General features: G+C 40.8%; 3 protein-coding genes across 4 annotated transcripts; 2 read left to right on the plus strand and 1 right to left on the minus strand.

Annotated features, from left to right (window-relative positions):
- Positions 1-1293: 1293 nt before the first annotated feature.
- On the plus strand, positions 1294-2214 carry LOC102612157 (two-pore potassium channel 1-like). Its single transcript, XM_025097477.1, has one exon. The coding sequence runs from the start codon at positions 1294-1296 to the stop codon at positions 2212-2214; it is 921 nt and encodes a 306-aa protein (XP_024953245.1).
- A 15775-nt stretch (positions 2215-17989) lies between these two features.
- Positions 17990-20694, plus strand: LOC102611284 (two-pore potassium channel 1). 2 transcript variants are annotated; one of them, XM_025097598.2, is made up of 3 exons: positions 17990-18336; positions 19180-20108; positions 20227-20694. In XM_025097598.2, the coding sequence occupies exons 2-3, from the start codon at positions 19207-19209 to the stop codon at positions 20387-20389; spliced, it is 1065 nt and encodes a 354-aa protein (XP_024953366.1). In that variant the 5' UTR covers positions 17990-18336; positions 19180-19206; the 3' UTR covers positions 20390-20694. The 2 variants fall into 2 exon arrangements, with proteins under 2 accessions (XP_024953366.1, XP_006474903.1); XM_006474840.4 differs by having other exon boundaries at positions 17991-18408.
- A 1850-nt stretch (positions 20695-22544) lies between these two features.
- On the minus strand, positions 22545-23334 carry LOC102610985 (uncharacterized). The gene has a single exon (XM_006474839.4). It carries the CDS (start codon positions 23114-23116, stop codon positions 22772-22774), a length of 345 nt encoding a protein of 114 aa, XP_006474902.1. The 5' UTR covers positions 23117-23334; the 3' UTR covers positions 22545-22771.
- Positions 23335-24910: the final 1576 nt, after the last annotated feature.

Here is a 24910-nt window from a genome sequence, read left to right on the forward strand (position 1 = left end):
TAGGCTATGGTGGCAGGAGCTTGTTCTCCACGTCAGGAGGACGTATTTTTGCTGCAGTTTGGATCCTGGTTAGTTGTGTTTCATTAGCTCTGCTATTTCTGTATGTTGCCGAGCTCAGTATTGAAAGAAGATTGAGGCCACTCGTCAAGTGCATTCTTGATTTTAAAATGCAAAATGATGATTTGGAGGCACGTTTACCTGATTTCTAGTTGCAACTTGCAAGTGTTCCCCTCATGGCCATATATCTGTGCGTGTGTCAATAGTTGACACACACACACATATTTTGCTTTCTATTGCGCATTTCATGCGTATCTAAGTTAATTAAATCTTATATTTCACATATTACTGTATTTGCTTTTATTTTCTCAAGATAAAATGCACAACACACACTGCCGGTGTTCATTTCATTTCAATGTTTATATACAAAGTTCATATCTTGCTGAGCAAGATGAGTGTTGTACCATTATTACAGCTCTACACCCGATCCAATGGTCTATATGAGTTCAATCAATGGCTATTAGACTCGCCTTTTCATCCTTACAGCTGCTCATTTGTCTTCGTGGATCTTTTATCTTCCTGTGAATCCTTGGCATAGGCTGAGTTTCTTTACAGATGAGCAACATCTGATTACATGTTAAGTGATTCTGGTTTTCACAATTTCAAACTGATGCTTGATGAGGATAGATACTGAGGCAATTCATCAAACACTCTCATTCTCTGGAGCTCATTGGATTAGATCAGCGTTTGAAAATTTTTGCCGCGTGTATCGTATTGTAAATAAATTATGAGGTTGTTTTTATCCATGCCAACTGCTAAGTTATATAAATTAAACATCAATGGTCAAGCCTTACATTTTCCATTAGCAAATATTCAAATAGAAAAAAAAAAAAAATGAATACTTCTTCGGTCAATGTTAGAAAATAATAATAATAATAATAATGACAAGTGATTGTACAAGGGATCAAATTGCTTAAATTTTTTCCCAAATATTTTTCTTTGGAAGAGCACTTGGAATAGGATTCGTAAAGCTACTTGCTTTGCGTCATCTGGTAATTTTCATAAGGCACTCACTTTGGTAGAGTTTCTTGCTTGATCTAATGATCTGCTTCTTGTGAGAACTTAAATAACGATTTTTGAGGATACCCATTTGGTTTGTTTAGATTATTGTCCTCCTCTATGTGCTTTGGTTTTCATAGCAATAATTAGATTGATATACTATTTGATATAAACTGAATGAGTAATTTGCAGCACGTCCCTGCGAATTGTGCTTCATCGCTTAAATTTTGCTATCTAATGGCCTGCAACGATGCAAATCTTGAACCGTTGCTCTCTGGACTAGCAGATGAGCAATTGGCCTCTGCATTAGTAGGATCAACAAATCAAACAAACAACAAAGATGCTCCCAATGGAAGAAGAAGAAGGCTTCATCGCAGTACAAGTGCCCCTGCAGCTCCACTACAAAACTCAATTCCTCCTCCTGAATCCAATTCTGCCATACGCCGTCCAAATACTAGGAAGGCGGTTGTGTTCCTGGCCATATATCTTGGCATAGGCACCATTTGCTTCTACGCCGTCAAGAGCCAAATCAAAGGAATGAAAAATGATGGAATCCTAGACGGAATCATAGATTCCGTCTATTTCTGCGTGGTGACAATGACTGCTATAGGGCATGGAGATCTCATGCCTAATAGCGTCCTCTCAAAACTACTTGTATGTGCTTTTGTTTTGACAGGAATGGCTCTATTCGCACTACTAGTGCTGGCCAAAGCAGTCGACTATCTATTCAATAAGCATGCAGTTTTGATAGTTAAAGCGCTGCACACGTATGAAATAGCTGATCTAAACGGCATTCTGAATGAGATCGAGACAAGCAAAGTGAGATACAAATGCATCAAGATATTGATCAGTTTGCCACTTCTAATACTTGTCAGTGCCGTCTTCCAAGTTACCATTGATAAAATGGATGTCGTTGACGCAATCTGTTGCTCATGTGCTACGATCACGACTTTAGGCTGTGGTGACATGAGCTTCTCAAAGTCAGAAGGACGAATTTTTGCTGTGTATTGGATCTTGATCAGTTGTATTTCTTTAACTCTGTTATTCCTCTACGTTGCTGAGCTAAATATAGAAAGAAGATTAAGTTCACTCGTGAAGCGGGTTCTTGCTTATAAAACTAGACATGAAGATTTGGAGACATGTGTAGCTGATGCCTGATATATGGCAGAATGCAACTGTTTCCCTAAGGGTTATATACATTCATATGTCAATAAAGTTGGTGTGAGAACGCATGGAAATATTTTGCTTTTTTATTGAGCATTTCATGTTTATCTAATTTAAATAAACCTAGTATTTGGCATATTACTAGATAATGTATATACAAAGTTCATTTCTTGCTGATCAAGATGAGCGTTGTAATAATACAGTTATGCAACCGATTCAAAGGCCTATATGAATTCAATCTAATGGCCATTACACTTGGCGTATCGTGGTTCATCCTTGCTGCTGCTCATTTGTCTTCTTTGAATTGTTGATCTTATATTCATGTTTCCTGTGAATTCTAGGCATGTGATGAGTCATTTGCATGTCTGCATCATCTGAGTACATGTCGCTTGACTCTGGTATTCTAACTGATGCTTGAAGAGGATGGATATTGGAGCATGCTTCATTGAGGCAGTTCATCAAATTCAGTATATTCGCCCAAGCAAACAAGATTAGATCAGCTTTTGAATATTTTTGGCTTTTTGCCCAGGTGCATCGTATTGTAGATAATTTATAAGGATGTTTCTATCCGTGCCGACTCTCAAGTAAACAAAATTGATAATAGTAATAAAAACTTCAATTGTTAAATCTCAAATTTTCTAATATCAAATGTTAAAATAGAAAAAAGATTTGAATACTTCAATCAATGTAACAATAGATATTAACAATTAAAATACTGATGAGTGATTGCACAAGGGATCAAAATTGCTTAGATTTTCCCAAATCCTTTGTCTTCAAAAGCACTTGGAATTGGATTCTGTTGATGCGAGATTCTGGTTACACTCTTCCTACGACCAGGATATCTGCTCGACCAACCTCACCTCGATCAGGATCTCTCCTCGTACGCTTTCTACTCCAGGTATTCCTGCGTCCACAGAAACAAGTCAGAGCACGCCGGTTGTTTTTCCGGCGTAAACCCTCCGACGCTCAAGTCAGATATGAAGGTTCCGGGAACGCTTGCCACGGATCTTATGGCTTTTCTGTAATCTCAGTTCTTTAGAGTTCTCTTTTCTTAGTTCTAAATAGCAAAAATTCTAACATTTTTACCTTCGTTGGCTACCTTTTTATAGGCTTCCTCTGAATCCCGGTCTTCCGCAGTCTACGCCCGTCATTCTCCCCACTCTCGGATGTGGACGCCCCATTATCGCCATTGTGGGCGAATGGAGTCGGACCTCGTGCCTTAATTCTCGGATAGGAACGCACGTCCTGCCAACTGTCGTTGACTGGGTCTCCTCGCCTCGACCTTTAGCATGAATGACCTTATGCCTCTAACGGGAGTTCGGCCTCGCGAATGGCATATTCGTGGATGAGCAGAATATTTCTACTCCTATTCCCTTGCTACTTGGCTCTTACAGGACACACCTGCTCGCAGAACTCTGCCACCAGACACCTGCTCATCACGTCTGGTCTCCTCGATATATTTCCCTCGAACACCGGTCCCCCAGTTTCTGGTGTTGGGTAATGTAATGGACCAGCAGTAGAAACTCAATAGCTCTTGCTCGCGTGGGACTGGGAAAGGCTGCTAAGAGTCATATCGCATTTAATTGCGGAGAAGGTGAGGTGGCAGAAATCTGCCCCTCCATTCGAATTTCAAACCAACGGTTACGAGGCCCTTAGGATTTGGTGCCGTTAAATGCTGGCAACCCAAGAATCCGTCCCCATTAGGTAACCCATATCCTTTCGAATCGGCAAACTCATATTTCCCTCCGTCTTCGTCTCTGTCTCTCCGGCGAAGAAGTTCCGGCATAAAGGCCTCCATCTCTGTCTTTCACCGACTGAACCATTACTTCAGGTATTTCTTCTATCTCCTTCGTCTCGGATAGTTATAGATAATTTCTCTTCTCTTTTGTTTGGGTAGTAGTTGGTGGTAGTGTTGTGGTTAGAGCTTAGGGAATGTCGAAAGGTAAAGAAAAAGTCATTGAGGTTGACGACGGTGGGTTGGACTTCCTGCCTAGTCTGCTCACCGATCCTGCTTTTGATCCCGGGATCCCCTTGGAGCCTATTAGATCCAGTGTTGGCACTAGCGCTAGGAGGATGTCCCCCCAAACAACCTCCTCGAGCGGACATAGCGATGAAGAATGGTCTTCAGGCTCGGAGAACACCTTGAGTGAGGGTCGATGAGATAATTCTGGTGAGGTGTCCCCATCAGGAGCGTCGCGACCAGAAGGGCAGAGTACAGTAGGGGGTAGAGCCCTATTGCGGGATTACGCTATTGATTATATGACGTGCACGACCACGTTTGGCGAGCTCGATGACCTCCGGCTTAGGTATAGCATTCATGGTGAAATAATTCTTAAGGTCCCAAGAAAGAAGGATACCCTTAGCCGGCCTTCTAGGGGTTATGTTACCTTGTTCTTGGAGAGTTTCAGGCACGGGCTGAGGTGTCCTTTGCAACCCTACTTTGCCCGGATTCTTAACGGGCTAAATCTAGCTCCTGGTCAGCTGAACCCAAACGGGTGGAGAGTGCTCTCTGGTCTGTTCATACTGTGGGACAGATGTTGCCAAAGCGAGCCCACGGTCGATGAGGTGAAGCACCTATACCAGCTGAAAAGCAGCCCCAAAGACACCGGCTGGTATTACTTCCAATCAAGTACCAAAACCAGGAAACCCATAACTGATCTTCCTACTGGTGGTGGTGGGAATTGGAAGAGGAAGTTCTTTTTTGTAGGGGGTCCCTGGGGTCAAGTTGCACAGGTTGATGGGCAGAACTTCCGCGTCCCACCCCGTTTCGTGGTCCCAGGTTGCCTGCTCGTATTAGACGTCTTGTCTCCCTTCTTGTTTGCACTTTACTGGTTTGTCCCTAACCAAGAGTTTGTTTGTGTTGCAGGTTCTTGGGGTGTTCACTTCCCGCTCAAACCTGACCAGCTTAAACGGGTCGAGGCTGTACTGGCCAATTCCTGCTCGAGCCGAGAACTGCTAACTACATACAACCAGGAAACGTTCTCGTCCTCCAGCCACGAAGAGGGACCAGAGTAAGGACGCCCCTACTGCAAAGCGGGCCAACATCGTGCAGCAGGTCTCTCCCTTGAAGACTTTGCCTCCTCCTCCTGCCAAAGCCGGAGAAACTAGTGGAGCAGCCACTGATCCTGTTTCCTCTTCTCCTCCTGTTGGGCCTCGGTTTCGTCTACCTGACAACCGAGCAGAGCATTTGGCCCCCTATCTCAACGAGCTTTCCAAACTCGTGAGCAAGAAAGACCTCGAGGATTTTGATGGCTGCACCTTAGGCGAGCTGGTGGGAGCCATGCAGTACAACGCTTTCCATCTCAGCTGCATGACCACCTACTATAAGGCCAAGGTTGGACGCTACGACCGGAAGATGAAGGAGGATATTCAATCGGCGACGACCAGAGCTGACGTTGCCGAGAAGAAAGCAAGGGAGCTGAATGTTGAGAACCTCAAGCTGATAGAACAAGAATCTCTTACTCAAGCAAAAGCCATTACCCTCGAGGAGGAGCTGAACAAGGTCAAGGAGGATCTGCGAAGGCAGAAGGCTATGTATGAGGCTCAGCTCGAATCTCTTCGCGATTCCCACCGAGCTCAGGTCGAAAACTTGGAGAGGGAAGCCGACAACCAGTACGACCAGGGACTTCGGCATTCCTACCGTTGTATTATGGCCGTCCTCGGGAAGCAGCACCCTGATCTGAAGATGGATGACCTTGCAGCTGGTGTTGCTCAACATATGGATGAGGAGGCGGCCAAGGAAGATGCCGAAGGGATAGAACCGATCGTGATTGAGGAGGAAAATTCTCCTCCACGTGTAGTCCCTACTGACGTTGGCGAGGCGAGCACCCCTGCCGTCGTTGGCGAGGCGAGCACCCCCCCGGACGCAACTGGTGATACTCCCCCTGCACCTGAGGAGGTCCAGCCAACTGATGCTGCTCGGCTTACCGATCCACCATCTTCTTGAACATATTTCTTGTGTTGTAATGAACAATGTTTGTGAAGATTACCTCTTCTGTTAATTATTAACAAATTAATAAAGATGTTTTTGATTACTTTCTTGCGTTGGAATCATGAGTTATTTTCCGTTTGAGAATCTGCTCGTCTTCGTCTGGTTGAGCAGGTTCTAGCTTGGCATATGGTTTTGCCACATGCCTTAGAGAATTCTTCAATGCTTGGGATTCTGCTCGCCTTCGCGTGGTCGAGCAGATCCTGGCATGCTTGGCTTCCGGTCTCGCCATGGCGCAGGCTTTGAGACTTGACGAGCTTTTGCATGTCTTAGAACTTTTTTTGAATGCTTTGGAGTCTGCTCGCCTTCACGTGGTCGAGCAGATCCTGGCACGCTTGGCTTCTGTCTCGCCATAAAACAGGCTTTGAGACTTGACGAGCCTTTGCGTGCCTTAGAACTTTTTTCGGATGCTTTGGAGTCTGCTCGCCTTCACGTGGTCGAGCAGATCCTGGCACGCTTGGCTTCTGTCTCGCCATAAAACAGGCTTTGAGACTTGACGAGCCTTTGCATGCCTTAGAACTTTTTTTGAATGCTTTAGAGCCTGCTCGCCTTCACGTGGTCGAGCAGATCCTGGCACGCTTGGCTTCTGTCTCGCCATAAAATAGGCTTTGAGACTTGACGAGCCTTTGCATGCCTTAGAACTTTTTTGAATGCTTTGGAGTCTGCTCGCCTTCACGTGGTCGAGCAGATCCTGGCACGCTTGACTTCTGTCTCGCCATAAAACAGGCTTTGAGACTTGACGAGCCTTTGCATGCCTTAGAAATTTTCACGGTTTCCAGTGACTGAATTTCCTCGACGTTCCATTAATTACAGGATTCAACTTACATGGAATTGTTTGTACATAAAATAAATAACGGCAAATACTAACAGAAAGAACTTGAAAATATTAACGACTCTTACTGGAAATATTTCCTGAGATGTGCTACGTTCCATGGGCGCTTCACCTCGTGGCCATCCATACGAACCAGCTTGTACGCTCCTGGTCCAACTAGCTGCTTGACTCTATATGGTCCCTCCCAATTCGGACCGAGCACTCCCTGAGTCAAGTCTTTGGTGTTCTGATTTACTCTCCTTAACACCCAATCTCCGACCTTGAACTGCCGTACATTCACCTTCTGGTTATAATATCGGGCAACCCTCTGCTGGTAAATGACTGATCGCTCGGCTGCTTGCTCCCTTTTTTTCCATTAGCAAATCCAAATTCAAACACATCTGCTCGTCGTTTTCTTGCTCGTTGAAATGATCTGTTCGGTGTGTGGTCGTTCCTATCTCAGCTGGTATGACCGCTTCATGTCCGAAAGCCAAGGCGAACGGTGTTTCCCCCGTTGCTGTCTTATGGGTTGTCCTGTATGCCCATAGTACGCCTGATAGCTCATCAACCCAAGCACCTTTCTTTGCTCCAAGCCTGGTTTTCAAAAGCCTCTTGATGGTTTTGTTGGCTGCTTCTACTTGTCCATTCGATTGGGGGTGAGCAGGCGAGCAATACTTTAGCTCTATCCCGAGGTTCTGGCAGAAATCCCTGAAGCTGTGATTATCGAACTGCCTGCCATTATCCGTTACCAAGGCATAAGGGATCCCGTATCGACAGACCAGGTTTCTCCACATAAAGTCTGTTGTTTTCTTCTCTGTGATCTTGCTAAGGACTTTTACCTCTATCCACTTCGTGAAGTAGTCTATAACAACTATTGCATGTGTTGCTGCTCCTCGTCCCTTTGGCAGCGGGCCGATCAGGTCAATTCCCCATTGAGCAAATGGCCAAGGGGAGGCCATAGAGGTGAGCTTCTCTGGTGGCTGGTTGGAGAAACATGCAAAACTCTGGCAGCTTACACAGCTCCTGGTCTTCTTTTGTGCATCCTGGTGTATTGTCGGCCAGAAATATCTCTGCCTTAAAACCTTGTGGGCCAAGGACCTCCCACCAGCATGATTCCCGCAAATTCCTTCATGTACTTCTCTCAGTACGTAATCTGCGTCGTCCTCATCCAAACATCGCAGGAAGGGTAATGTATATCCTCGCCGATACAATACCCCGTCGATCATCGTGTATCTTGAGGCCTGTGCTTTAATCTTCCGAGCTCGCAGCTTATCTGGTGGCAATACCTCGTCTGTAAGGTATGAAGTTATCGGATCCATCCACGAGCATTTTCGTTCTATCTGCAATACCCCCAAATTCTACTCGATACTCGGGCTGGACTTCACTTCTAGAGGGATTGACTTTGGCATTTTTGGGTCTGCTACCGCTGCCATCCTGGCCAAAATATCTGCTCTACTATTCTGCTCCCTAGGGATTTGTACCACCTCCACTGCTTCAAATTTCCCTATCATCTGCCTGACTATCTTCAGGTATTGTTCCATCTTCTCCTCTCTTGGTTGAAATTTTTCACTGACATGATTCGCGACCAGCTGGGAATCAGTTCTGATCTTAACCCTATCTGCTTTCATGGCCTTAGCTAATTCCAATCCTGCTATCAAGGCTTCATACTCTACCTGGTTATTTGTGGCCGCGAATTCTAATTTTATCGCATAAGAGATCTCCTCCCCCTCTGGGCCTTCTAAGAAAATTCCTGCTCCTGATCTCTGCTCCCCTGATGACCCATCTACTGACATATGCCATATTCGGGCTTCGTTGCTATCTAAGGCAACATCCAGTAGGTCCAAGCATATTTCAGGCTCTGCGAACTCTGCTACGAAGTCGGCCATTGCTTGCGCCTTTATCGATGCTCGGGGTTTGTAGTCTATGTCGAACTCGCTCAGCTCTATAGCCCATTTGACGAGCCGACTAGAAGCATCTGACTTGTGCAGAGTTTGACGTAATGGCTGGTTTGTTATTACCGAGATGGGGAATGCCTGAAAATATGGCCTCAATTTCCAAGCAGCAACCACAAGGGCAAGCATCCATTTCTCCAACGGTGGGTATCTGGTCTCAGCATCGAGTAGGGCCTTGCTGGTGTAGTATATCGGATACTGAACTCTCTCTTCCTCTCTCACCAGAACAGAACTGACGGTCCGATCCGATACCACTAAATACAAAAATAACTTGTCCCAATCTCTCGGTGTAGATAGCAGAGGGGCTTGCTGCAAATACTGTTTCAAGTTCTGGAAGGCTTCCTCGCATTCTGGAGTCCATTCTGTTTTCTTTCCCCTCCTTATTACTTGAAAGAATGGCTGACACTTATCTGTAGCCTTGGATATGAACCGACTCAATGCCGCCAATCTCCCCGTAAGGCTCTGCATCTTCTTCAGGTTACGAGGAGACCTCATCTGCACGATCGCCTGGATCTTCTCGGGGTTTGTTTCAATCCCCCTATGGCTTACCATGAATCCAAGGAACTTCCCTGACTCGACCCCAAAAGCACACTTCTCCGGGTTGAGCTTCATCTTATACTTCCTCAAAAGCCCGAATGTCTCCTCGAGGTGTCCGACATGATCCTTCAGGATTTTGGATTTGGTGATCATGTCATCCACGTACACCTCCATGGTTTTCCTAATCAACGGCTTAAAGACTTTATTCACCAGCCTCTGATAGGTGGCCCCAGCATTTTTTAGACCAAATGGCATTACCCTGTAACAGAATAAACCTTGGTTAGTGATAAAAGCAGTACTCTCCTCATCCTGCTCGTACATGGGAATTTGGTTATATCCCGAGAACGCGTCCATGAAACTGAGCAGGCCGTGCCCAGCTGTTGAATCTACTAGCTGGTCGATTTTTGGCAAAGGGAAGCTATCTTTCGGGCATGCTTTATTAAGATCTGTGAAGTCCACACACATCCTCCATTTGCCGTTTGCCTTCTTTACCAACACCACATTCGATATCCACTCAGGATAATTGACTTCCCGAATGAACCCTGCTCTTAAGAGCTTTTCCACCTCGCCATTTATAGCCTCATACCTCTCCTGGTTGAAGTACCTCCTTTTCTGCCTTACTGTTCGAGCACCTTTCTTTATTACCAGCTTATGACATGCTACCTCAGGATCAATCCCTGGCATGTCTTCATGTGTCCAAGCAAACACATCTACATGAGCCTGTAAGCATTTCACCAACTCCTGCTTATGCTCTTCCTGAAGTCTCGACCCGATTTTGATCGTCTTTCCCGGATTCTCTGGTCCCAGGCTTACGGTCTCCAACTCCTCTACGGGTTCTTGTCTACCATTCTTGTTTTTCACTCGGGCATCAAGGGATGTTATCTACATTGCTTCCCTTGCTGCCGAGGAGTAACAGCTTCTAGCGATTCTCTGGTCTCCTCGTACCACCCCGACTACCCCGTTCACCCGGTACTTGAGAGCCAGATAATGGTTAGACAGTACTGCTTTGCTCATCCTCAGAAACGGCCGACTTAGGATCATCTGATATGGACCTTCTTCATCCACCACCACAAAGTCTAGTATCATAGTTCTTTCTATCGGGGAGCTCCCAATTGTGATAGGCAGCTCGACCACACCTAGGGGGACCAGCTTTCCTCCTCCGAATCCCTTCAAGGAGGTATTGGTGTATTCCAACTTCAGGTCTGTTATTCCCATTTCCTCCAGGGTTGACTTAAACAACACGTCAACTGAGCTCCCTGTGTCAACCAGTATCCTGTCAAACTTCTTGCTAGCGATAGTGGTCTTGATGACCAAAGCATCCTCATGGGGGTACAGAATTCTTTCTTCATCCTCATCTGTCCACATAATTGGCACTTGCCTGACTCTTACACGTTTGGCTGCTGGGGTGTTGAAGAATACATTTTTGCTAGTCATGGCGTATCTAGCATAGTTCTTCCTCGACTTGTTGGAATCTTCGGCCAATGTTGGGCCCCCAGCTATCACCCTAACTGCAGGCTGCTCGCGTCTCAAGTTCCTGTCTCTCTGCTCCCCTTCACTTGTCGAGGCTACCATTGGGAAGGTCCCATCTATAAACTCGTCCAGGTACCGATTTCTCACCAAATCTTCAACCTGGGTCTTGAGATCTCTACACTCTGCTGTGGTATGGCCATGAGTGCCATGGAACTTACAATAGCGTCCTTTATCTCTCCTGCCGGGTAGCTTTATTATTGGGGCATGGAGGTACAGCAATCTTCGGTCTTTTATGGCCTCGTACAGCTCGTCCAAGGACATCTTCAATGAAGTATACCACCCATAGTCCTGGTTCTGGTCGATCAGGTGTACTGCCCTTTCTCTATTTGCTCCGTTTTGAGTTGGGGGTAGTGGCAGCACTTCTGGTCTGCTCCCTCTACTGCCGTGGGAGTATTGATGAAGACCACCATATGTCGAATCATGCCTTTTCCAAGGCTCCCTAGCTGGGGAACGAGGAGGCTGCGCCCTGCTGCGCTGATATTGTGGTGGCCTCTGATGAGGCTGGTAAGCTGTTACCCGACCTCCTGCTCCACTACCTGAGGCCTGGTGGTCCCTCCTCTTGATCGGCCCATTCCCTGGTGGTGCCCTCTTCTCTTTCTTTTCCAACCCTTCTAGCTGGTCAGTCTTAATCCGAGCCGCCTTTTCTTCCTCGATCTCTATGTCTTTTTTAGCCTGCTCATATACGGCCGCATATGACTGAATAACTGGGCTTCTCAAGTTGTACCACAGCCTTCCTATCTTCACTCCCTCTTTCAATCCCCTTAGTGCCTGAGGATGGTTGAAGGCTCCCAAATCGAGGACAGCACGATGAAACCTCTTGATGAATTCCCGAAGGGTTTCTTGCTCCCCCTGTTTCATGCTTTTCAGCTCCATCATGTCATCTTCTGGTGCCATCGCCCCACTAAACTGCTCTGCGAATTCCTGACACATCTGCTCGAAGGTTTTAATGCTGCCCCGAGGAAGTTTCCTGCACCACTCTCGTGCACGTCCCTCAAGGGATAGTGGGAACACCCTGCACTTTTGGGATTGAGATAATCATTGTACCCCAGTTATCTCGTTGAAGCGCTCTATGTGCATCAACAGATCAGTTCTTCCTGCGTATCTAAGGTCTGGGAGGCGGAAATCCCTTGGAATAATTGCCCTCATGATCTCTGCTGCGAGCGGTGATTCTCCGTCCAGCATTATCCTCCAACCAGGAGCTCTGCTCCTTCCTTGCATGTAGTCAATTATCTGCACTAGTCTGCGCACTTCCTCCTCCAGCTGCACTGCACGACCAGGGTCACGTGTTGCAACTTGATTCCGCTCTTGCTCTACATCATGCAAGTGTTGCCTCAACTCCGTTTCCTCTGCATTCGCCACCCCGTCGTCCTCGTCAAAAATCTGTCTTGCTGGGGACTGCTCTTCCTCTCTATGAAATTCTCCCCGCAGAGGTATGTTATCTCTCTCACCACCAAATCTCCCAGTTGTTTGACTTCTCCTCGCACTATCAGGACCTGGTGCCACTCCACCACCTCTCACCCTTTCCTCCTGGGTTACCCTGCGTTCACTCCGCAGCTCATGTAGGATGGTTGTCAGGGTCTCCATTTGCTTTTCCATCCGGTCGAACATGGCTTTTTCCCGTGCTTCACTGGCTATCTCCCTCAGCGTCACGGAATCGTTAAGCCTAATATCACCCCCTTGTGCACTGCTTCCTCATGTGTCCATTGCTTTTCACTTGCTTAACTCATCTTCTTGCTATCAATAGAAGCTTTTTGCTCAGTTCCCCACAGACGGCGCCAAAATGTTGATGCGATATTCTGGTTACACTCTTCCTACGACCAGGATATCTGTGAAATATAAGTGTGCAACCCAAGAGGGGGGTGAATTGGAAATTTAAAAATTATCCTAGCAAATCCACACAACAAGCAATCTAATGTCTTAATAAAAATTGAAAGCAATAAGTTTAATAAAGGCACAATAATTAAAAGAGTAAGGGAAGAGAAAAACGAACACAATGATTTTTACGTGGTTCGGCTATCCCCGCCTACGTCCACGCCTCCAAGCACACCGGGCTTGAGGATTTCACTATCCAAGCCTTTCCAAGGCTTCAACAATTACAATTGACTTCGAGGTGTCAATAAACCTTTACAACAAAGAGATTATCTCCCAATCTCTTCACTCAAGTGTCTCACACACTCAAACTCTTACAAATGAAATGAAGAAATGAAAGTTACAATCAAACTCACTCAATGAGTAGATATTCAAAGATGAAGAACAATGAATGATTCAATGTTTTGTGTTTTGCAAGTTGTAAGTTCAAGATATCATGTGTGCCTTTTGTTTTTGCTTGTTGGAGAGCTTCAAAATGAGTTGGATTTGAGTTCTTATAGCTTGAGCTCGAAAACTAGCCGTTATTCACATTCTGGGCTATCCGGTTTGCCGTTTAATGGAATCCGGTAAGCCGGATTTATGTTACCGTTAAGGCAAAATTCAAAATTTTGCCTAACCGGCTTGCCGGATTCGGAATCCGGTAAGCCGTTTTCGTTCTGGTGCTTACTGCCCCGAATTCGGCTTGTCGTTTATCAGTAATCGGTAAGCCGCTTGCTACAGTAACCTGCTACAGTAAAATATTTCCCGAAATTTATAGTTTAACCCCAAAACTTTATAAAACTGTAGTATGGCCTAAAAAGTTATAAAAGTTTACAAACAGGTCCAATTTCAGAATTTTAAATAATGCTTTCTCAATCCCACAATTTTTTGAAATTATGACTTCGCCCAAACTTTATGAAATTACAGAATGGCCCAAAAATATTTAAATAGTTTCAAATAGGTCCAAATCCGAAATTTAAAACACTATTAAAGATTTTGAAATTACTTTCATTTTAGTCCAAAATGCTTTAATTCCATAACATCATTTTCTTATTATAAAAGCACAATTCATAAATCTTTACTCAATAAATACATGTGGTTTGTTATCATCAAAATCAATATTTATAGCCATATAGGCTAACAATCTGCTCGACCAACCTCACCTCGATCAGGATCTCTCCTCGTACGCTTTCTGCTCCAGGTATTCCTGCGTCCACAGAAACAAGTCAGAGCACGCCGGTTGTTTTTCCGGCGTAAACCCTCCGACGCTCAAGTCAGATATGAAGGTTCCGGGAACGCTTGCCACGGATCTTATGGCTTTTCTGTAATCTCCGTTCTTTAGAGTTCTCTTTTCTTAGTTCTAAATAGCAAAAATTCTAACCCTTTTACCTTCGTTGGCTACCTTTTTATAGGCTTCCTCTGAATCCCGGTCTTCCGCAGTCTACGCCCGTCATTCTCCCCACTCTCGGATGTGGACGCCCCATTATCGCCATTGTGGGCGAATGGAGTCGGACCTCGTGCCTTAATTCTCGGATAGGAACGCACGTCCTGCCAACTGTCGTTGACTGGGTCTCCTCGCCTCGACCTTTAGCAGGAATGACCTTATGCCTCTAACGGGAGTTCGGCCTTGCGAATGGCATATTCGTGGATGAGCAGAATATTTCTACTCCTATTCCCTTGCTACTTGGCTCTTACAGGACACACCTGCTCGCAGAACTCTGCCACCAGACACCTGCTCATCACGTCTGGTCTCCTCGATATATTTCCCTCGAACATATTCATTTAAAGCTTGCTCCGCTTCATCCGGTAAGTCTCACAATGCTTGGTCTGGGTGGATTCTTGTGTGTGAACTTCAATAACGATTTTTGAGTATACCATTTGTTTTGTTTTAATTAATTACTGTCTCTCAAAACTACTTGTGTGTGCTTTTGTTTTCACAGGAATGGCTCTAATGGGACTAATAATAATACTAAAAAAAGCAGTCGAGTACCTTATCTAGTCAATAAGCAGGATACATCGCTGGTCCAAGCCTTGGATATGAATCAAATAGTTGATCTGATTAATATTCTAAAGCAGAGTGAAAGTGAAACGAGCCTAGTGTGGTATAAATGCATCGGGATGTTGATCATTCTGTTGCTTCTTATACTTGCTGGGGCCATGTCCAAGTTACTGTTGACAAATGGACACTGTTGGTGCATTCTGTTTCGTTTGTGCAACCATCACAGCATTAGGCTATGGCGACAAGAGCTTCTCAACTACAACTGGACGTATTTTTGCTGGATTTTGGATCTTGGGCAGTAGTATTTCCCTTAGCTTGGTTTTCTCTCCATGTTGTTGAGCTCAATACTGAGAGAAGATTAAGAGCACTGATCAAGTAGGTTCTTGCTCAGAAAATAATAGATGAAGATTTCGGAGGCATAGCAGAAGCTGATATTTTGATCTACCTAGTTGCACGCCGTGCAAGTAAATTTCAAACTTAGATGTGGACTTCCAGACACGTAAACAAAAAATATAATTTTTTTTTTTTGGAGTTAAATCTAGCAATAAAATTTTATATTAAAATTGAAGAAGATTTGATTACATCAAAGTTAAAAAAATGTTATAAAAAGTAATTAACAAATGAAAAAACTGAGAAGCTATTACACAGGGGGAAGCAAATTGCTTGAATTCTTTTTCTTTGGATGTGGCAAGTCTCTCACAAGGCTATAACCACCAATTTCTTGCTTGATCAGTGTGGATTTGTGTAACTTAAATAATGATTTTGGTAGATACCCATTTGGTTTGTTTTGATTGTGATAGTTGTTTCTTTAATTTTTGTGAAGCATTTAGTTGACTCAATTTAACTCGAGTCTCTGAATTGTTCTTTTGTTTTTGGATGGTGATTCATTGTAGAAATCCTGCATATGTTGGAATTATTTTTGGTTTTTTTTTTGTTATTTTAATTCATCATCATTTATTGAATGATTAATTTGCAGGTCCGGGTAGTGGTTCACTTTTGCTGTCCTCTAAAGCTCTAATGGCCCGCAACACTGCAGGGCAGCTGTTCCTCTCAGGATTTGTTGAATCAACCTCTCAAAGAACCAACAAATTAGATGCTTTTAATAGAACAAGAAGAAGGCTTCAGCGGAGTACAAGTGCTCCTGCAACTCCATTGATTACAAACTCAATTCCTCCTCCTGAATCCATTATAATACACGCCCAAATATTAGGAAGGCGGCTGTGTTCCTGGCTAACTACCTTGGCATAGGCACCATTTGCTTCTATGCCGTCAAGAACCAAATCAAAGGAGTGAACGCTGACAGAATCCTAGACGGAATCATTGATTCTGTCTAGTTCTGGGTGGTAACAATGACCACCATAGGTTATGGAGACGGTGTGCCTAATGGTATCTTCTCAGAAGTACTTGTATGTGCTTTTGTTTTCGCAGGAATTGTTCTATTTGCACTAATAATACTGAGCAAAGCAGTCGAGTATCTATTCAAGAAGCATGAAATTTTGCTCGTTAAAGCCCTGCCCACGTATCAAATAGATGGTCTGAATGACATTCTAAATGAGATTGAGATGACAGGCAACGCGAGAGCTACAAATGCGTCAAGATGTTGATCGTTTTGTTGCTTCTCATACTACTTGGTGCCGTCCACCAAGTTACCATTGGTAAAATGGCAATTGTTGATGCGTTCTTTTGCGTCTGTGCCACCATCACGACTTTAGGCTGTGGTGACAAGAGCTTGTTCTCGAGGACAAGACGTAGTTTTGCTGTGTATTGGATCTTGTTCAGTACTATTTCCTTAGCTCTGTTTTTCCTATATGTGGCCGAGCTCCGTATTGAAAGAAGATTAAGGGCACTCCTCAAGTGGGTTCTTGCTTTTAAAATGACACATGAAGATTTGGAGGCGCAGGCATAGCTGATGTTGAATGAATCATGGATGTGTTACCCACATGACCATACATGCCATTAGTTGGTGTGCAAATGAATGAGAATATTTTGCTTTTTATTGAGCATTTCATGCGTATATCTAGTTTAATTAAATCTTGTGTTTCACATATTACTGTAAAATATATATATAATACTCTGTTAAGGGTGCTTAATAGAAATAGAATCACCCTGGTGTGTTCGATGAAATGTCAGCATTCAGCAGTTCAAAGAGTTCGCTTAAACCGCAAGCAAATTGGATCAATTTACATATCCTTGCTCGGATATTTTGGGCTGGGCCAACGTGTCCAACATTGTTTTCATAAGAGGCATCAATGAAACGTTTCATCCAACGTGCTATTTTTTTGGGTAGTGCCTAACGTATTACTATTTTTTTTTTTCTTGATGGGGGCTAATGTATTGTTACTATTACTATTACCATTTATTTATTTGATTATCCTTTGTGGTGTTCATGCCGCGTGAAGCCGACGTAATTGATCAATAAATTATGGGAAATTATCACCGCATTATTTTTATTTTTTTTTATATTTATTCAATCATTATAAAATTTTAACATGTTTATTGTACTATTTTTTTAAAATTTGTATTAATTAATCACTTTTATACTAACACTATTAAATAATTTAAATTAAATAATAATTTTATCTCTAAATAAATTAAAAGATCATTTTATTTTATAAAAACTTTAAAAATAAAAAAATATTATTATAAAAATACCCATAGATTTAATAAAATTAAATTTCAAAATTAAATTTTTTTATTTTTTAATAAAAAATATAATTATAAAAATAATTGTAAAATTTTGAGATTTAATAAAAATTTCCTAAATTATTAAAATTTAGGATTTATTTTTTTAATAAATAAATTCAACTGAGCACCTCTATTTGAAATTGTTTTTATTAAACTTAGGAATATTTTTATAATTATAATTTTATTTTTTAAAAATTTTATAAGATAAAATAATTTTTTAATTTATTTAAAAATAAAATTATTATTTTATTTAAATTATTGTAAGGGTATTAGTATAAAAATAATTAATTGATATAAATTTAAAAAAATAATATAATAAATATATTAAAATTTTATAATAATTAGATAAATATAAAGTTCAATAAAAATGGTGCAATCGTAATTTCCCATATAACTATTAATTTACAGCGAACAAACTTTTTGATAAAACAGATTAGAAAGCAGACAAAATGCTTAAGCCAAGCCAAGCACTTCAGATCTTCAAGATAAACTAAACTAAACAACCACTGTAGGATTCATTTCGCAGATTCTGTTACAGCTTCACTACACTGTCTGAAGGTGGAAAAAAGCAACAGCCTTTTTTTCATCCCAAAGAGTACATATTCAGAAGCTGGCTTTGGTAAGCTGAAAGCAGACAAGTGATTGCACAAGGGATCAAATTTCTTGAATTTTCCAGGAATTTTCAGAGAAGTTTCTGGCCATGTTCCTTTCTTTGTCAAAGCCCTAGGAATTGGATTTATAAAGTTGCTTCCTTTCGCTTGATCTGGTAGGGCTCACAACACACTCACTTCATAAAGTTTCTTCCTTGATCTGGGGGTGGTCTTGTGTCAGCTTGATAGTAAGTGTTCTAAACTTAAATAATGATTTTTATGCATACCAATTTGGTTTGTTGAGATGATGTTTCTTTTATCTGGATATCATTTACTTGACGTATTAATTTGATAGTCTCTCAATAATAGTTCTTTTGTCTATAGTGCTTATTAGGAATGGAATTATGGAAATTTCCTGTTGTTATTGTTTGTGATTAAGTCATCACTGTAGGAATCTTGCATATGTTGGAATTACGATTTGTTCCATTATATTTTTTTTAGTTATTTCAGCTAAGTTTTCCTCAATGGTTATGAAAGGAAGTGCTACCATATCATGATTTGGATTATTTAGTTATTTTCCAATCATTGTTTCAAAAGGGTCAACTCAGATATGAATCAGGTTTTTATTTTCCACACATTAAGTTTGGGTTGATTTTGAAGAATTGTCTTGTATATGTTTTCTTCCTGTTGATTTGGGAATTAGGACTGGAAAGTAAGAGGATTGGATAATTTTGATAAATATTTGGTTGTTTATCTGTCCCTCTTTGTGAATTGTGATTGTGATCTTAATTTTTGTTATGCTAGATGAACTCTAGAAGAATATAAACTGATTTTCCACTGGCAATTATGTTTATAATGTAAAGTTAACTCCCCAGAAGTATTGTATATCATCTGATATCCTTGCAGTGACTGTGTTCATAATTCTAAAGGCAATACATCAATTTCTGGGTGACATTTACTAGAAGTTGGGTCTGAAAATGTTGCCAAGTTTATAATTTAGTATTGTAATTGGTTTGCAGGTCTGAGTCTGCTTTTGCTATCCTCTAATGGCCTCCAATGGTGCAAATCAGCCGCTGCTCTCAGGATTTGTTGATTCAACGCCTCAAACAAATAATAAAGATGCTCCCAAGAGAAGAAGGCTTCGTCGGTGTAGAAGTGCTCCCCAGACTGATGTTGCTGCTCTAGACATAAATGAAAAAGACTCAACTCACCTTTCTGAGTCCCTTTTTGGCAAACCCCGCCCAAATTTTAAGAGGGTACTTGTCTACCTGGCTGCCTACCTTGGTGGGGGGTCATTATCCTTCTATGCTGTCAACAGTCAAATCGAAGGACTAAAAACCAATGAAATTCTAGATTCTATTTATTTCTGCATCGTGACAATGACCACTGTAGGGTATGGAGACCTTGTGCCTAATAGTGTCGTTTCGAAACTACTTTCCTGTGCTTTTGTTTTCACAGGGATGGGTCTAGTTGGTATGTTTCTGAGCAAAGCAGCCGACTATCTGGTCGACAAGCAGGAAATATTGCTGGTTAAAGCCCTACACAGGTATCAAAAAGTTGGCCCGACTGATATTCTAAAGGAGATTGAAACCAACAAAGTGAGATACAAATGCATCATCATGTTGGTCCTTGAGTTGGTTCTCATTCTCGTTGGGACCATCTTCCTGGTTGTGGTTGAGAAAATGAGCTTTGTTGATGCGTTCTATTGTGTTTGTTCTACCATCACCACCTTAGGCTATGGTGACAAGAGCTTCTCAACTACGGGAGGGCGTGCTTTTGGTGTAGTTTGGATCTCAAGTAGTACTATGACCTTAGCACAGTTCTTTCTGTACGTTGCCGAGTTCAATACTGAAAAAAGACAAAAGGCACTCGTCAATTGGGTTCTTACTCGAAAAATGACCCACGTTGATTTGGAGGCAGCTGATATTGATGAAGATGGGGTTGTCAGGTAAGTTGATTTTCAGTAAGTTCAAGCTTATGCTTTCTTTCCAATTACTATATATCTTGTTTATTGCCTTCAATTTAAACTACCGCCGATTCTTTTTTCCCGCGCTCTATTACTGCAGTGCTGCTGAGTTCATAATATATAAGCTGAAAGAAATGGGCAAGATTAGCCAAGAAGATATTGCACTAGTAATGGAGGAGTTTCAGGATCTTGATTTTGATCAATCCGGAACCTTGTCGCCGTCGGATCTATTTCTTGCCCAAGATTCTCAAACAAAGAGCTGAGCTGACTGCTCCGTCACATTGTTGCTAGTGACTCCTTGCATTCCGGGAAAAATAATCTTATCTTACGGCTACTTTTTGTACATATGAAGGTCGCTCGCTTGTGATTTATCTACACTACCGAAGATTAAAACGTTATTCGTCCATGTTCCTTTCTTTGAGTTGGCTGGGCCTGGACTGGATCCAAAACAACTCCTTGCATGCGCCTTATCTATGGGCTTTCCTTTATTGCAGCGCTGTATGGCCTTTTATTTATAGTATACGTTTTGACAACTAATAAAAAATGTCTCGAAATATTAATTGATTAATTATTATTATTATTTTTCATATGAAAATGCGTACATATAAATGATGCCTAGAAGTTTGTGGTGAGTGCAATTCACCTCCCCTGCCCAATCTTGTAATGGTGGAACGTACAACTCTCCATAGAAATCCTTGTAACGCCCGTTTTGAGTTCTATTCCCTCAATTACACAACTGAATTTATAAAATACTAGCCTATAAAATTAAAATCAACCATTTTGTCATTAATTTTCACCTTAAAAAAAGTATTTCTTTTGAATTTTTATTTGTAAATGCACACAAATCTTAAAATTTTTAAATATTTTCTGCTTGTTACGTAATTTCTATCTCCATAATTGTTAGTTCTTAAAAAGTTTGTCAAAAAATATTTAATTAAAATTTAAAATATAAATATAAAAGTAAAAAAAAAAATCATTCTTTTTAATAATTTATTTTAGGTGTTTAATTAAAATTTTGTACTTAAAATAATAAAAGTTAATTTATCTTTAATTATCTAACTAATTTCAATTAAAGAATGATTTTATAAAGAAGTTAGAAACGGGTAAAAAGGCTTACTCATCTTGTGAACTTCAGACCGGATCCGCCCCCCCAAAAAAACAGAAAAAAAAAACACTGAAGAAGAAACAAAACCACACGTAAACCCAACGTCAAGTTTTGAATGATTGTAAACTTGTGGGGCCCACCGGTCCCTGTGGTCTGGTCCGCATCATCCATTCATCATCATCTAGAGAATGATCACGCAGCATCTTGAACTTAAACCTGGCCACATTAAAGTAGGCCCCACTTTACCCACTAGATGACTGGATCCATTGTTTGACCGTACAGGCACCTAACGAGTAGACAAACAATCAGATTGGTCAATTGATGATCACATCATAGTTACCTTTTGTGCCCCACGTTGGAAGTGAATCTGACGTAAAATATTGAACGGCATCAAACAGAGAGTAGGCTAGCGTAGTACCTAACCAAAGCGTTCCGGGGCCACGTCCCACATGGGAAGCACAACGCAAAAGGTATCTGTACAAGGTACAGTCACAAAGTATGAAAATTCTCGAGAATCCACCAATTTTTTTTTTTAATATGCCGATTTTTTTTTAAAAAAAGTACTTTCTTTGAATCAAAACAAGATTTTTAATATTTATTTCGTCATGATCAACACAAAAATTATTTTTTTATGTTAATATTAAAAGGATTTAAATTCCTTAAGGAATCTATGCAGAGAATGACCAGATTTTTTAGGGCATACGTGGAAGGCTACCACAGCGAGAGCATGATTCGAAAGTTTACTTTAACATTTTTAAAAAATCTTTCTGAAGATTAAGAATTTTCTAATGGAGTTGTGTTAATAAAGAGTTTAAACATCTTTTAACTTACCTCTTAATTAAATAACTTAACGGATCTCCCATCAGAACATTACTACAATCAACATAATCTGGACATTTCAAGTGGTATTATCAATTAACGACTTATCCTAATTAAGAATGTATTTTTTTTAACTATTATTCATGATATAACGGTGAAAAGACAAAACGTTTTTAAGATTTGAATAATTGGGGAATTTTATTGAAAATCTTTTAAAATTTTCCATTATTTTGATCGAATCTTAAGAGTATGTTTACATACATAATAGTGAATCACTCATTAATTAGTACGAATAGATTTGCTTGGCACGTGATCAAGCAGCACACAGACAGGCCCCCTGAAATATGAAATATGATTGCTCATTCGTATGGTCGTAATACTGTATTTTTAATCAACATCAATAATTTAGTCAAGTGGTCCAACTAACATCATCATCATCATCATCATCTTGAAATCAAACGATATATGAAGATAAAAAGTAAAAAAAAAAAAAATTGCATAAATTTTATCTATTTGCAGTAGTAAATAATATCATTATTTTTCCCAGAATCTACAGTTCACATTCCGCCAACAGAGTCCAAATGGGAAGAAAATAAAACCCAAAAGAAAGTTAGAGATAATAATAATTATTATTACTATTACACTGTAGAATGAAAAATCAGGTCTCTAGGGTTACCTAAGAGAAGAAGAGAGAGAGAGAGAGAGAGAGAGAGAGAGATTATTACTCAGACTCAGACTTGGCGGTTTCTACTGAAGCTTCATGATGGGGATGATGAGGTTGTACAAGTTCAACGGCGGGGTGGTGGCCGTGGTGGCCAGCAACATAATCAAGAAGGCCTTCAGCAGAAGGAGAAGAATCAGCAGAAGCGGGGGCCGAGGTTTTGCCAAAGAAGAGGACCGTGACCAGAAAGAGAGCTGTCGAGAGGAACAAAGGCCAAAAGTAGGCTAAAATGGTGAGGAAGCTTGGTGCTAGAACGATGACCGAGATAAGCACAATAGACAAAACCAGGGCGAGTATTATGTGGTACTTGAACTTGAGAAGCTTTTCTTGGATCTCCATGGCCATTGATTCTTGATCTGATCAGATGAGAGACTCAAAAGGAGAGTGATTGAGAGTTTTGTTATTGGCGTGTTGGTTAAAGTGTGAAAAAGATAGAGAGAGAAAGTGAGAGTGAGAGTGGGGGTGTGTGGGTGTGGGTTGAATTTGATTAATATTATTGTTGTTTTTATCTCTTTCTGCACAGAGATTCTCTGGTTTTGTTGGGCCTTTGATTTTGAACAGAGGAGACTGGTAACTGGTAATCTTTGAAGCCCTTTGACAAAATTGTTTGCTTAATTAGTTTGGTTTGGTTACTTTTTATGGCTTTTTTACTGTCTGTCCGTCCGTCCGTCTGTCTGCTTGGGCAGTGAAATTTTGGTTTCCTAAAATGCCCATTTGTTGGGTTGGTGCAACAACTGTACAGTGGAGTGAAATTGACTGTCTTGCCGTCTGCCCAAGTAGTAAAATTTTACTACACATCTTAAATTATTATTTTTTTAAATTTATCTTTTATTAATTGTTTAATAATGATGCTATAATTAATTCACTTATATCTTATAAAAGGTTACTAATCAATCAATTAATGATATATCATTTAGAATAGAATTTAAAATGAAGAATTTAGAATTCTTATCGATACCATATGTGCATTTGTTATTTATTATGTTAGTTATAAATACTTATTTTAGAGATGAGTCACAATCTCTTGTCATTAAAATTTTTCTAAAATTTAGGTATAATAATAAATGAATTTGTAAGTTATTAATTATGAATGAATATTTATTATTATTATTATTATTATTATTAAAATATTATTGAAAGACATCGTTATTCGTTCAAAGTTTTTTTTTTTTAAAGAAAAAAGAAAATCAAACCTACTATTTTTGTTTGATTTACATCAAGCACCAAAATGCAAATAGTTAGGATACAATGCATGGATTCCAAATATTGATATGACACTTGTTAGTAATTATCATTAGTCGGGTTAATCAATTTTATAATTGTTGTCTATTACAATAATCACAAAATTTTTATTACAGTTTTGAATTGTTTGTTGCGTTTCTAAAAGTTTATTTTAAACACCTAATTATAAATTAAGACATAAGTTCCACACAAAATTAAAAAAATGGAAATGTAATGATTAATGAACAATTTGCGGTAATTGAAAATTATGTTAGTATTTTTAATACTGATAGTAATTTGAAATAAAACAAAAGAAAAGAGAATGAAGGGTGAGAATGACATTTCACCGATTGAATTAATTAAATTTTTTCGAGGTTTACTTTTGGTCGATCTTCATGTACCCTCTTTGTCGTTTTACTGAAATAGTTTGTCGGCTATTATTTGTTTTTTAAATGAAATTGATTCTACTTTTTAACCAAAGTTTTTGTAAGCTTGTGGAGGAGATATGATCTGGCATGCATTGATTGGGAGAAATTCGAGGCCCAGCGGCTGTTCCAATTTGGAATAATTCCCCTTCTGAAATATTTTAATTTAAGATTAGGGGACGGCTTGAAAATTTGGTTTCGACAAAATGGAAATAATTCATGCCCCTGTCATTTATTGCTTCCGGCCTTTTTAGCTTTCCTGCAGCAAAAATTAGAAGATCGATTCTCCCAAATTGAGATTTTGTTTTATGGGTTCTGATGCTGTAACTTTTTTTTTTTTTTTTTTTTACAGTATCAATAATGTGTTTGGGAAAAATTCATCGATGAGACCAACTATACCCTGGACGAGGAGCCAGCTTCCTTATAAGCGAGCAGGTGGGCAGAAATCTGGTGGCAGGTATCAACGAGCAGGAATCTTCTGCTCGGTCACGAG

This window comes from Citrus sinensis, chromosome 9, assembly GCF_022201045.2.
Source record: "Citrus sinensis cultivar Valencia sweet orange chromosome 9, DVS_A1.0, whole genome shotgun sequence".
In the NCBI taxonomy this organism is placed as follows: domain Eukaryota; kingdom Viridiplantae; phylum Streptophyta; class Magnoliopsida; order Sapindales; family Rutaceae; genus Citrus; species Citrus sinensis.

Bases quoted from the DNA above. Each gene is read 5' to 3' on its own strand.
- LOC102612157 (XM_025097477.1), top strand. From the start codon at position 1,294: ATGGCCTGCAACGATGCAAATCTTGAACCGTTGCTCTCTGGACTAGCA.
- LOC102611284 (XM_025097598.2), top strand. From the start codon at position 19,207: ATGGCCTCCAATGGTGCAAATCAGCCGCTGCTCTCAGGATTTGTTGAT. The intron at 20,109-20,226 runs GTAAGTTGATTT...CTATTACTGCAG, and splicing joins GATGAAGATGGGGTTGTCAG to TGCTGCTGAGTTCATAATAT.
- LOC102610985 (XM_006474839.4), bottom strand. From the start codon at position 23,116: ATGGCCATGGAGATCCAAGAAAAGCTTCTCAAGTTCAAGTACCACATA.